At 34.1% G+C, this 12,217-nt stretch overlaps 1 protein-coding gene across 14 annotated transcripts in view; it reads left to right on the forward strand.

The window, feature by feature from the left end:
* Slc4a10 (solute carrier family 4 member 10) overlaps positions 1 to 12,217 on the forward strand; it is a 288,459-nt gene that overhangs the window by 235,941 nt on the left and 40,301 nt on the right. For all 14 annotated transcript variants that reach the window (XM_063259159.1, XM_063259164.1, XM_063259163.1 and 11 more), the window contains one exon: positions 166 to 411. In XM_063259159.1, the coding sequence (XP_063115229.1) occupies positions 166 to 411 (246 nt within the window). The remainder of the gene's footprint in view (positions 1 to 165; positions 412 to 12,217) is intronic.

Raw genomic sequence — 12,217 nt, forward strand, 5'->3', positions numbered from 1 at the left:
ATTTCTTTTAGTTTTGTCCCCTTAATGTTCCATTTAGACAAAGATTCTTGTGGAATGTGAAGCTTATTGACTTTCATATCCTGAATCAGGCTCATTTCTACTTATTAAATTGGACAAAAGCTATTAAATTACCGTCTCATTGTTCTTTTATTTTCCTCCCCCTAGAGAATATGGGCTGTCGTACCTATCTTTAAGAGCTAGCATTGGACTTTGGACTGCAACACTTTGTATCATACTTGTGGCCACTGATGCAAGTTCCCTTGTCTGCTATATCACCCGGTTTACAGAAGAAGCTTTTGCTTCTCTTATTTGCATCATTTTTATTTATGAGGCCTTGGAGAAGCTGTTTGAACTCAGTGAAGCATATCCCATCAACATGCATAATGATTTGGAACTGCTGACACAATACTCGTAAGTACCATTTCCCTGCTGGCTATGTGGCTTTTCTTTCACAAACACTGTTAATGTTATAAGAAACACTCAGAATTTACTAGCAGAGAATGTGCCTTACACTGACTCATGACCTACATCTGGACATTCAGAGTTGTGTAGGATTTTAGGGCATCTAATCAGCCACTCATCTCATTCTTGAATTCTCCTTATAACATCTCTGCCAAGAATATCTTCAAAATTCTATTTGTCAGGTATTCCTTAAAATTAGTCTATAAGTAAAATCAATTTTAATGTACATTTATTTTTCTTTTGAAAATGTGTTATTTTGGTTTTTTTTCAGTATCTTTTCAATTTATTATAACCCAGAGAAGCTTAGTAGTGAAAACACAAGATTTAAGATTTAAAAGATTGAGACTATATTGTATTATATTGTGTGTAAAAGTATGATAAAAGCATAACTAAAATTACTGAATTGAAGTCTAACTTTGCTTTCAAAATTTTTAACTTTTATGATAGAAATACTCAGGTTTTACTTTTTTAAAGGTGATATTATGGTATAGGATTAAAGATAAGATTGGGCCTACTTTTATTTCTGGGGTGAATATGACAGCAGTTTTGAATTTCTCTAGGGCTGTATCTGGCCATTAAATAACTCTTTCGTTTACTTTAAGACTTTTTAGTTACATTTATGAATAATTTTTATATAGCAAATATTTGAAGCAATATGTCCTTTACAGTTGCAACCACTGCATTAATGATCAGTGCTTTCCCTATAAACTACTTATGTATGGCTTCAAACACTTTGAATTAAATCTTTATTATTAGAAGTTAAAGTTATTGAAATCATAGAAAAATAGTTTAAAGTTATGATTTGGTTAAGAACAATGTGAAAAACACACTTTTGGGAATAATATTAGTCCTGGTACTTTAACTTATTCTTGTTGTTATGGTTTGTGTCTGGACATTCCTCTAAAGTCCCATGCAGTCATGAGGACAGGCGAACAGAGTTTGTGACTTATTCATGGTCCAATGCTGAGATGATGGATATGAGTGCCACACCCACCCGGGGCAGTTGGACTATATACAATATAAGGGACAGAAAGTCTCCACTCCTCACTCATCCTCTTTTGCTCTTGTTGTGTTGCCATCTTTTGCTGCCTTGAACTGTTGCCCCTCTACCACATCACCCTGCCTTGGAGCTGATTATAGATTGAAAGGTCCACAAACTGTGAGCTAAATAAACATTTCCTTCCCTAATTTTGAGTGTCAGGTATTTTGTCTCAGCAATGCTAGAAAAGTAACCAAGACATTGGTCTTCAGCAATAACTGTAAATAATGTACCCTTATTTCTGCACAAGAAAAATCTAAGTACAAATGTAAAATAACTTTCTCAGTATAAATACGTACAGTATTATGAATCAGGTTAAGAAAGGAAGATACTCACAAAGCACCAGGTAAGATAGAGCAATTTGATCAGAACCACAGGTAACATTGATAGGTGGCTTTTCATTCAACTTTACTTGGAAAGAAAATGATGCAATAGAATATGGATCTCTTCGTTAGGAAACCCAACCTTATTTATTTTATTTTCAAATCTACTCCATGCCAAGCACTATTCTAGGGAAATGATCATGTATAATATTCTGCCCTCAATGAGCTTTCAGTTTAGAAAGGATTATAAACAAACTTGACATGAGATGGGCTACTACATTAAGAAATTGGGGGACCGGGGATTTAGCTCAGTGGCACAAGTGCCTGCTTGGAAAGCGCAAGGTTGTGAGTTCGATCTCCCTACCAGGAGAGAAAAAAAAAGAAAGAAGGAAAGAAAAGAAATTTGACAGCAAGCAATGATACCACATCAGAAGAATACTTCAGTGAGATTCTGGGTTCACAGAGGCCGTCTGGAGTTAATGACGTCGGCTAAAAATTCATATGGGTTAGAAAAGTGCCAAGAAATAAGGCAAGAGCTCAGTTTCTGTAGAGGGAATAAACAGACTTGAATGTAAGATGAGTATTACAATGTTGAAACATTTTTTTGAAGTCAGATGGATAGTTATGAATCAAGAAATTAAACTCAGCTTTCATTACTCTGATATAATATTTATTTATTTATTTTTGGTACTGGCACTTGATCTCAGGACCTCACGCTTGCCAGCCTGGCGCTGTGCCTCTGAGTTATATCTCTGACCCTGATACAATGTTTACTGCACCAATGAATACAAATAAGGTCTCCAAAGGAAACGACAATGTAGGATAAATAAAACAAGTAAAAGCAGAGCAAGTGTGTTTGAAATAGCAAGTGTGTTTGAACCCGTGGGAAGGCACAGGTTACTTACACTTTTAATAGCTCTCCCAGGCTCAGTGCAGCTCTCTCAGGTTAAGGAATCAGTTTAAAATCTTATCTAGGACTGGGGATTTAGCTCAGTGGCGTAAGTGCCTGCCTGGCAAGTGGAAGGTTGTGAGTGCGATTGGAAGGTTGTGAGTGCGATCCTTGGTACAAATATATATATATTTCCCTGGGGCTATTCTGATGGCTCTCGAGGGGACTAAGACATTTATATATATATATATATATATATATATATATATATATAATCTTGTCTGGGAAGAAAAAAAAATTAGAGAAACAAAGATTGAGTCCTGAATAATGTGCCAAGCTTGACAGTAGAACAATGAAAGTAAAAGCAGGATAATAGGCTAACAAAAATAAGAAAGTCATATCAAATAAGTGGAAAATCATGAGTAATATTAAGATGTACAATGTGAGAAATAAGAAAGATGTGGTATTTTTATATAATGGAGTATTACACAGCTATGAAGACAGATAAACTTGAGGCTTTTATGGATAAATGGACGCAACCTGAGAGCATACTCATAAGTGAAATAAATCAAACTCACCTGTTTAAATATTGTATTATCTCCTTAGTGTAAAAAAACTAAAAAAACCTGAAAGAGTAATAAGATTCCAAATGTATACTAGATATTATGAAAATGAAAGGGAAAGAAAATGCTCAAAAGTAAAGATCAACTGGGATAGGGAAAGGAGAAAAGGAAGAAAAGGAAAGATTTTATGTTTGCGTGTGTGTGTGTGTGTGTGGGTGTGTGTGTGTGTGTGTATTAGGCAATTATACTACTAATCTCTTTAAGTTTACCAAGAAAAAGTTTGTGCTTTCATTGTTTGATTTTTTTGATAATTTTAATGCCAAAATCTTGTAACTGAACAACTACTTCTAAGAAAATGATATTTAATATAACTAGGTGATAATTTCCTAGTGTTTTGAAATTCTGTATTATTTCTATCTTTTTTGTTTTGTTTTTAAAATACAAAAAATGCATGAAGGCATCTTTACAGAGGTAAAACTGGAGATCAAGCAGGAAAGGGAACAGGATTTGAAAAGAGAAACAGTCAGGGTTTACAGACATCCCTGGGGCCATTCTGATGGCTCTCGAGGGGACTAAGACACAGTCATCCTTTTGCAGCAAAGATTTTTCACTCCTTCTGGAGTCAGAGGCCTTCCAGCACTGTCATCTATGTACTGGGAAAGGCAGCACATAATGTTTTGATATTGAATTTGTGCCCATGAGCCCAGCGATGGACAAGCCATTTACACACCTCAGAAGTAAACCAGAGTCATACTTTCCACTTAGACTACTGTTTGGGCAAGATAGTGTGGAAAGGTGGCGAGAGCCCGCCCTCTGGAGATCCAGGGTCCACGTACGGACTCTCCCACAAACAGGCTGGGTGAACTGGGGTGAGCAGCTCCAGTTCTCCATCATCTGGAACTGGAAACAACAATGCCTAACTTGTAGTAGAGTTGGACGGGATCACTTGTGGAAAGGACTTCAAGGCTCAGAGTCTGTGTAAGAAGCAGAAGCTGAGGATGTTTTCCTCTAGAGTCAATGAGGCAGTTAACATGGGTATCTGACACTGGGAAGTTTGTTTTACTTTTGTAGCCAACATGACAAATAAATAAATGGTGTTATTTAACAAAGAAACAGTATTCATTAATTCCTTGGCATTTAAGTTTTTTAAAGCTACACTGAATGAGATTGCTGTGCCAATTTCTTTGTCAATAGGTTCATTATTGGTGAGCAAGCATGCTATTAATTTTTGGGTGATGATATTGTGTCCTGCCACTTTGCTGAATTATCTATTAGTTCTAAGAGTCTTTTGGTGAAGTTTTGGGGGGTATTCCACTTATAGGACCATGTGAAAATAAAAAATGGTTTGACTTACTCCTCTCCTGTGCATATCCCTTTATGTCTTCTGCTTGATTGCTCTAGCTAGAGTTTCAAGATCTGTATTGAATGGGAGTGGGGAGGGTAGAATCCTTTGTTATTCTTGATTTTTAAAGGAAGCTTTCAGTTTCTGCCTTTCAAGTGTGCTCCTGGCTATGACTTTTATCAGTTTCATCAGTGTGAGTCCTGTTTTCATAGGACTTTTTATGTGAATGAATGTTGAATTTGTCTGAGGCTTTTTCTGCATCTCTTGAGAGGATCATGTGATTTTTATCTTTGTTTCTACTTATAGAGCGTATTATATTTATTAATTTATTCACAGTATGCGTTACCATTTTTGCATCACTGGGATGAAGCCAACTTATTCACCGTCTCTAATCATTTGTTCCATTCTGCTTACAAGTATTTTGTTGAGAATATTTAGATCTATGCTCATTCCTCCCATTTTGATGTCATGGAAGAGTGAGGAATACTGATGTTAGTTCTTATTTGAAGTTCTTGTAGAATTCAGCAGTAACTTTGACTTTTCTTAGAAAAGTTTTTTATTACTAGCTCAATTTCATTGCCTGGTATTGATATGTTTAGTTTTTTTAAAATAATTTTTTGGTTCAATTTTGGTAATATGTACATGTCTGGGAGTTTATCCATTTCTTACAACCCTCTTGATTGCAGCAATTACATTGTTGTGAGTCTTTTCATTTTTGCTTCTGGTTAAGTTTGGTAAAAGGTTTATCAATTATTCTTTCAAAGAACCAATTCTTTGATTTATTCACCCTAAGCTGAACATATAAATAAAAAAACAAAATAAGCAAGAGAGAAACAGGGAGACAGACTTTTTGGAGATGGAGAAGGATATCTGTGAAGAGGAGAGAAGGTGGGGGAGGATTAAAGTGATTAAAATTCACCGTGTGCTAATTTTCCAAAACTGATGTAATTACTATGCACTGTGAACACGTATTAATAAAACAAAAGAACTTTGGATTAAAAGAGGAGGCAGGATAAGAAGTCCATTCGCAAAACAATCTAGATGGGAGTAGGTGGTAAAAATGGAGAAAATATGCACAGATAATTTTGGTGTCAAAGTGAAAAATGTGTCTTCTAGAGAGGGCAGTGAAATCCTGAGAAGTGCAATTTATAATAGAAGAGTTGTGTATATTTGAAAATGAGAAAATAAAGAAAAAAAAGCAGTGGAGATGTTTGGGAAGAAAGAAAATAAACACGGAATTTTAGCCTTTAAGTAATAAGAAATGATGAGACCCAGACAATAACAGAGGTAAATCAGACAAAGGCTGACCAGATAATATGAGAATGAAATTGCTTTACGTGCCCATGATTACTGCCCAGCATGGTGGTAATAACAGGTGGTAATAACACCACATCTTTCTTATGATTTTTCCTTGCTTCTATCTCTGCTTTTAAAAAGGTCTTCAAGAGTTCAAGTTACAATTTTATTTAGATCAGTGTGGGCATCTGGAACCCACATATTTGAACCTGAGCATGAACACATACTGATCACTGTGTCCCTTTGCCCATGTGCCTTACAACTAAAATTACTAAGGTAGATGGAGTGGAAATCTGGTTCAACACGGATGGGAAGTGAGGTTTCAGTTCCTCTTACACCTGAAATGGATATAGCAGGAACAGAGCCACTGTGTTCCTGGGAATGTGCTGACCAGGTACCTTGCTTCCTTACACATTGGTTTTTATATTATGTTTGACCTCCAGCTAAGAGTAATGATGCACCTGTACTCCAGTTTGAAAGTATCTTCCTAATAAATGGGCCTAAATTCTTCCATCAGAACTTATTTTATGAGTTAAACAGATTTCCATATTGTGCACATGCATCTGATCGGGTATTATTATTACTAGATTTATGGAGAAGCAAAATCAATTTTGTTATGCATTAACTATATAAATATTTATTTGTGTACTTTTAGTTGCTTTAATTAAAGAACATAAAGAGACCATTGGTAATAACAGTTATTATAATGTATAATCTTGCACTTTTGTTCAGGTCTGTTTTATGAAGTTCATATGACACGTGGCTTTCTTGTTTTGGTTGCTGGGACCTTTTTACACAAATTGATTTTAAGGGTCATTATACTAGTGGCCACCTAAGGTTTTTTACTTAGATGTTACTGCGTCATCTTTCACAAGTTTTATCAGAAAGATTTCTAGAAAATATCATGATTTGAACACACTAAGTCTAAATTTCAATTTTTATAAGCTGAATATATCTATAATTATATACATACCATAATATACCATATAGTTTTTCAAGTGGAAGATTTTGGGAAAAAATTACCATGTTTAGGATCTATGTCTCAGATACTATTTGTTCTTGGGCCTTCTCTATTCATATTTCCTTAGATTCATAGTTACCACCCAGAGAACAAAATGTCTTTGATTTTTAAACAGCTTTCTTGCCACATATGGTATCTTAATCTCATAGTACTATGCAGACCTTACTTTTGAAATTACACACTTTACTTTCATTGTGCCAAGATAAGTATTGAGATAATCTGTTTGGTTTCAAACACACACACATACACATACACACACACACACACACACACACACATATATTTAGGCAATCTAACTAAATGTGTCAGTTAGTAATAAGTAATGAGTTTGAGGGAATAATTTTTCTGATCATTTTGATTTTGAGAGATCACAAAGATAAAATAAAGTGTTCTGCTCATTTAAGATAAAGTACTCTGTAATATATAATAATAATCTAAAATTCTCAAAAATGACTGAAGAAAGATTGAAGAAAAATTGATGTTTTGTAAGTGGTTGGTCAAGCTAAATCTGGGGTCAGTTACTGTACTTTCCTGTGTGTGTATAAACTGTAGTTAAATACAACAAGTTTTTTCCTATGTCTTTTTTTAAAATTTTGTCTAACACTTCCCTAGTCTTCTACATAATTTAGGATAGTGATCTCTTTTGAACAGATATGATTTCCTGATGGACATTATACTCAATGTTCTCTTCCTCACTGTCTCAAGTAGACTTGACTCTCCTTTAAGGTAGAAAATGTGTAACAGCTTTGCCCCCACAGTGCAGGTATAATACTGTAGACATGCTTAAGTGAGGCTTACTGTGTTATTAACTGAATATACTGCAAAATAATTGACAATACATGGTTACCTTTGGTAGGTAAAGACAGTTGTGTTGATTTTTATTATCCTTAGCACTACTCTTAAAGGTTTATTCTGGAAATTTTGAATAAATTTGCACAAGACTCTTAATATTGAATAAGTATATAAATGTGGACCCCCAAAATTTAACTCTGATGTGAATTTGGTGGAGAAACTGTCTGGAAGAATTAAATTAAGCAAAAGAACAATTTAAAACAGTACTCCAAAAACTGACCACAGACGTGGAAAAATATGAACAGGAAGTGATTTTCATAGCTTGTGAACCTTTCAGGCTTCACTGAACAGATTTAGGAAAACTTCTATATTTCAGTTTTTAAAGTATTATTATTGTCTGTGCAAGAACTGATTAAATTTATTCAGAGTTGTTAGTGACATAATTTTAATTATATTTTCCTTGTCTTTATTTGGTTTATGTCTGTGTACCTCTACTACTCTATAAAGCCAGGACCAGGACTAGTAGGCACACCCTTGTATCTATGGTGCCTTCAAAGTGCTTGGCGTATAACACAACATGGACAGGTTTGTTCAGATTTATACATTTCTGAAATCACTTCTTCCAAATTTTATATATATATATATATATATATATATATATATACACATATATATAAAGTTTTCCACTCTAAAAAGCTGATTTTAAGAAAGTGGATTTCCCAAGCATGTTAGAATCAAATGAGTACAAGTATAGGCATTCAATAAATGATTATTCAATAAACTAAGTAGCCACCCATCTCATTCTTAATATAAACATTTGCTACATTTGTCTTTTGTTCCTAATTTTTAACTAAATTCTTCTCTAACTGATACATAAAATTTCACTTATTTATGGGGTACCATGTGATGTTTTCATACATATTTACCTTGTATAATGTTCAAAATACGGTAAAAATATCCATTTCCTCAAACATTTACCATTTCTTTATGGTGAAAACATCCAAAATCCTTTTTTCTAGCTTTTGAAAAATATGATACATTACCATTATCTATGGTCTCCTTACTGGGTGATGAAACATCAGAACTTTTGCTCCTGTCTAATTGCAGTTTAGAGTGTCCCAACGCTTCCTATCCTCCTGCTCCTTTATTCTCTCTACCCTCTGGCAACACCATTCTACTTCCTACTATACAATCAACTGCTTCAGATTCCACACAGAAGTGAGATCAACTGGTACTTGTCTTCCTGTGCCTGGCTTGTTTCACTTGACATAATAACCTCTGGTTCTATCCCTATTGTCACAAATGACAGGATTAAATTTTAAATAGACAGTAAATGGTTAATGAGAGTGAAGTCTCGGTTCATTTGGTTTTACATCTCAAGAAATTTCTTCTGTAGCCTATTCAAATAAAAATTAGTAAAATATTACAATGATTATAACTCTTTTGAAGGCAGAACTGTCATATATTTCCATGTATCTCCACTAGAATTTATTAGTATTTTGCAGACAATAATTTAAAATTGCTAAAGCATTCAATGAACAAGCAAGGCTGTCTGTGATGTGCAGCTACCTGTGTATAAAAGTGATGAGAAACCTATCTTCATGGAGCTTATTGTCTTTTGAAGAATTTACAAATTAAATATTATATAAATGAGTGTTCAACTATAATTAACGTAAATATGATCAAGTAAACATATTGGGTGCTAAAAGAGTGATAAATATTTCCAAAGTTATATAGAAACCAGAGGGAAGATGTAGCCATCTGAATGGAAGTGAAATTCCAATGGAACAAAATTTAAGAATTTAATGAGGATAATTTCTTATTTATGTTAGATATTTATTATCTTTTTTAGTTTTCATTAGTAATGGTGGTACCTTACAAAGTGAAGTGGTATATTTTTGAAAAGCGATTTTTGTCATATAATAAAAATAGAAGTATGAGTTCTTAGCAAATACCTTCTAAGAACAAAATTTTAACTATAGGAAGAGATGCATTCATAAAAGATCTTTTACTGTATTATTTAAGTAGTGATTTTAACAGGAAGAAACTAAATGAGTAAGTAAACTGTTGTGGTCCTTAAAAAATGTTGACTCTCAAAAATAATATAACAGCATAAAAGTGCATTACATTATAGTGCTATATAAAAGACTGAAAATATTATATGCTCATAAAAGTATGTTGAAAATAAATAAAAAGTACTAAAAGAAATATAGCAAAAAATTCTAGTCACTATAGTGAAAAGAGTAGGAGAGATTTCTTTTTCTTTTTTATTTTATAAATATTCTGTAGTATGGTTTTATTATTATGATAGTTCAAAATACTTTTTGAAATAAAAAATAAATAGTAAAAACATTTCTGAACTTTATAGATAGGTGATTTTTATTATATGCATTATATTAATACCTAATTCGCTACACAGCACTCGGGAGGCTAATTTAGTCAATAAAAAGGCTTGAAAAAAATGAATCACAAACCGTTACTGTTCAGTGCACACAGAAAGGTGCTATTAATAACTACAAAGGCAAAAGGAGAGCATCTGCAACCCAGGAACTAAAATTAGCGGTAACGTTGAAGGGAGTTCTACCAAATTATGTTTTCCAGAAGACAATCACAGGCTCTTCTTGTGTGAGGAAGACTGATCACCTCTATTATCCTTGAAACAAAAGCAAAGATTTCTGGATGAGTGCATTTAATTATGATGTTTATCTAGTCCCTCTGGAGCCATTTATATAAACAAGATAGTTTAGAGCACTTGCTTGCAGTAAAGGTGGGAGAGGTTATGTTTTATAAAAAAGTGTATGTATTTTAAGCCATGTGACCCACACCCATACATCAACATACTGGCATTTTATACCGCTGTTTATTTAAAATGTAGAGGAGAAAAATGTAAAGAGGCATACATACTACCCTATCTTTCCCTCCTGATCCTTGGACTTTGCAGTCCATGAGCTTGTGAAATTAACAGTATTATTAACAACCATAGTATTATTAACTGTATTGCTAACAATCATAATACTCCTTATGAGTATTTTCCTATCTCAGGTACTGGTCTAGGTGCTTTTTTTTAAATTTATGTTATCCTCTTTATTCTCATAATAGTTCTGTAAAGTTGAGTCTTCTCATTTTCTCCACTTTACAAGTAAAGAAATTGAAATTTAGAATATTAATATACCTCATTCATGATCACTCAGCTAAATGCTTGGGTTCGAATGAGTGTAACAGATTTAGCTACACAATCCAGTGTGTTAAGCTATACTGTACATTTAAAGAATGTTTTGTATTAATGCTTCCATTTTATTGTAAAACTTACCAGAAATTATTTTGGGTGAGATTAACAGAAGTTGTCCCCAGTTCATATGCCATCTCTTCATATTTTCTTTTTTTCTTTTTCTTTACTTGTTATAGTTTGGATTGGAATAATTTAGGCTAACTTCATCAGTGTAAAGACAGGAAATTATATTTTCCTCGTCTTACACTTATTTATTTTAGAATATCTGCTGTTCATTTCTAAGAACAGAAGCACTAAACTCTCAAAGCCCTCTTCTGGCCACCGAGGACTGATAGAGTGATCTTTTTCAAACTTCCCATACAAACATGTAGCTTCTGAGAACAGTCTGCTGAGATTTCAGGATCAGATATGCAGACTCAGGAAGGACCAACAATCTCCTGGTCTTTAGATAATGTCTGTGATGTATAAAATAAAAGCTTCAGGTTTAAATACATTTATCCAATTTGATGAAGCTGTGAGAAATAGCACACTGGACCACAGTTGTCACAATACAAGGGCAGGGCTGCAAGGTGTTTTGGGAGAATACCTGGAAGGAGTCCTGGAAAAGGAGCCTGTGAGGGACACAGTGAAATGCTGACTACCTCCATTGTTCCAGAGTATTTTCATCTGCTTTCAGATATGAGGAACTAAGATTTAGAGTAGTTACATAGTTTCCCTATGGTCACACAGTCAATAACTGTAGATCTGTCTGACACAGAAGTCTGTGTTTTGTATGGGAAACCAGTATGGGTCTTAGGGACAGCCTGGAGTCATTCATTAGTGTCCGTTACTTTATCTCTGGCATCTTTGTTGCCCTTTTGCTGAAAGTCTTCTCTCTGCTTACTGTGGAGGTCACAGTAGCTCTCTGTATTAGTTCTGTGTCTTATTCCTTTAAAGTCCTTGTCACTAGAAATTTCTATCCTCACAGAGGCTCAGATCCAAGCTGGGAAATGCTCTGTGTGGATTATCATGAGCCCCAGTCACCACTTACAAAATGTTTCTGTAAGAAAATGCTTTATGAAGAGTGAAAGAGCAGGTTTATGAATGATTTTTTGGAAAACAAACTAACTTGAGGATAATGTCTAAGGCCAATAATTTCTTGGTAATATTTGCTTATATTCTTTTCTCAATGATTTATAAAGTTGTAAGTAACACTTGACCTGAAAGTGTGTTTTCTATGACACAAAATACCACTGTTTCCAAGTCTTTCTTATTCTAGCTG

The sequence above is a fragment of the Cavia porcellus genome, unplaced genomic scaffold, assembly GCF_034190915.1.
Source record: "Cavia porcellus strain 051 isolate PalLab524CR breed Dunkin Hartley unplaced genomic scaffold, mCavPor4.1 scaffold_12, whole genome shotgun sequence".
Classification (NCBI taxonomy): domain Eukaryota; kingdom Metazoa; phylum Chordata; class Mammalia; order Rodentia; family Caviidae; genus Cavia; species Cavia porcellus.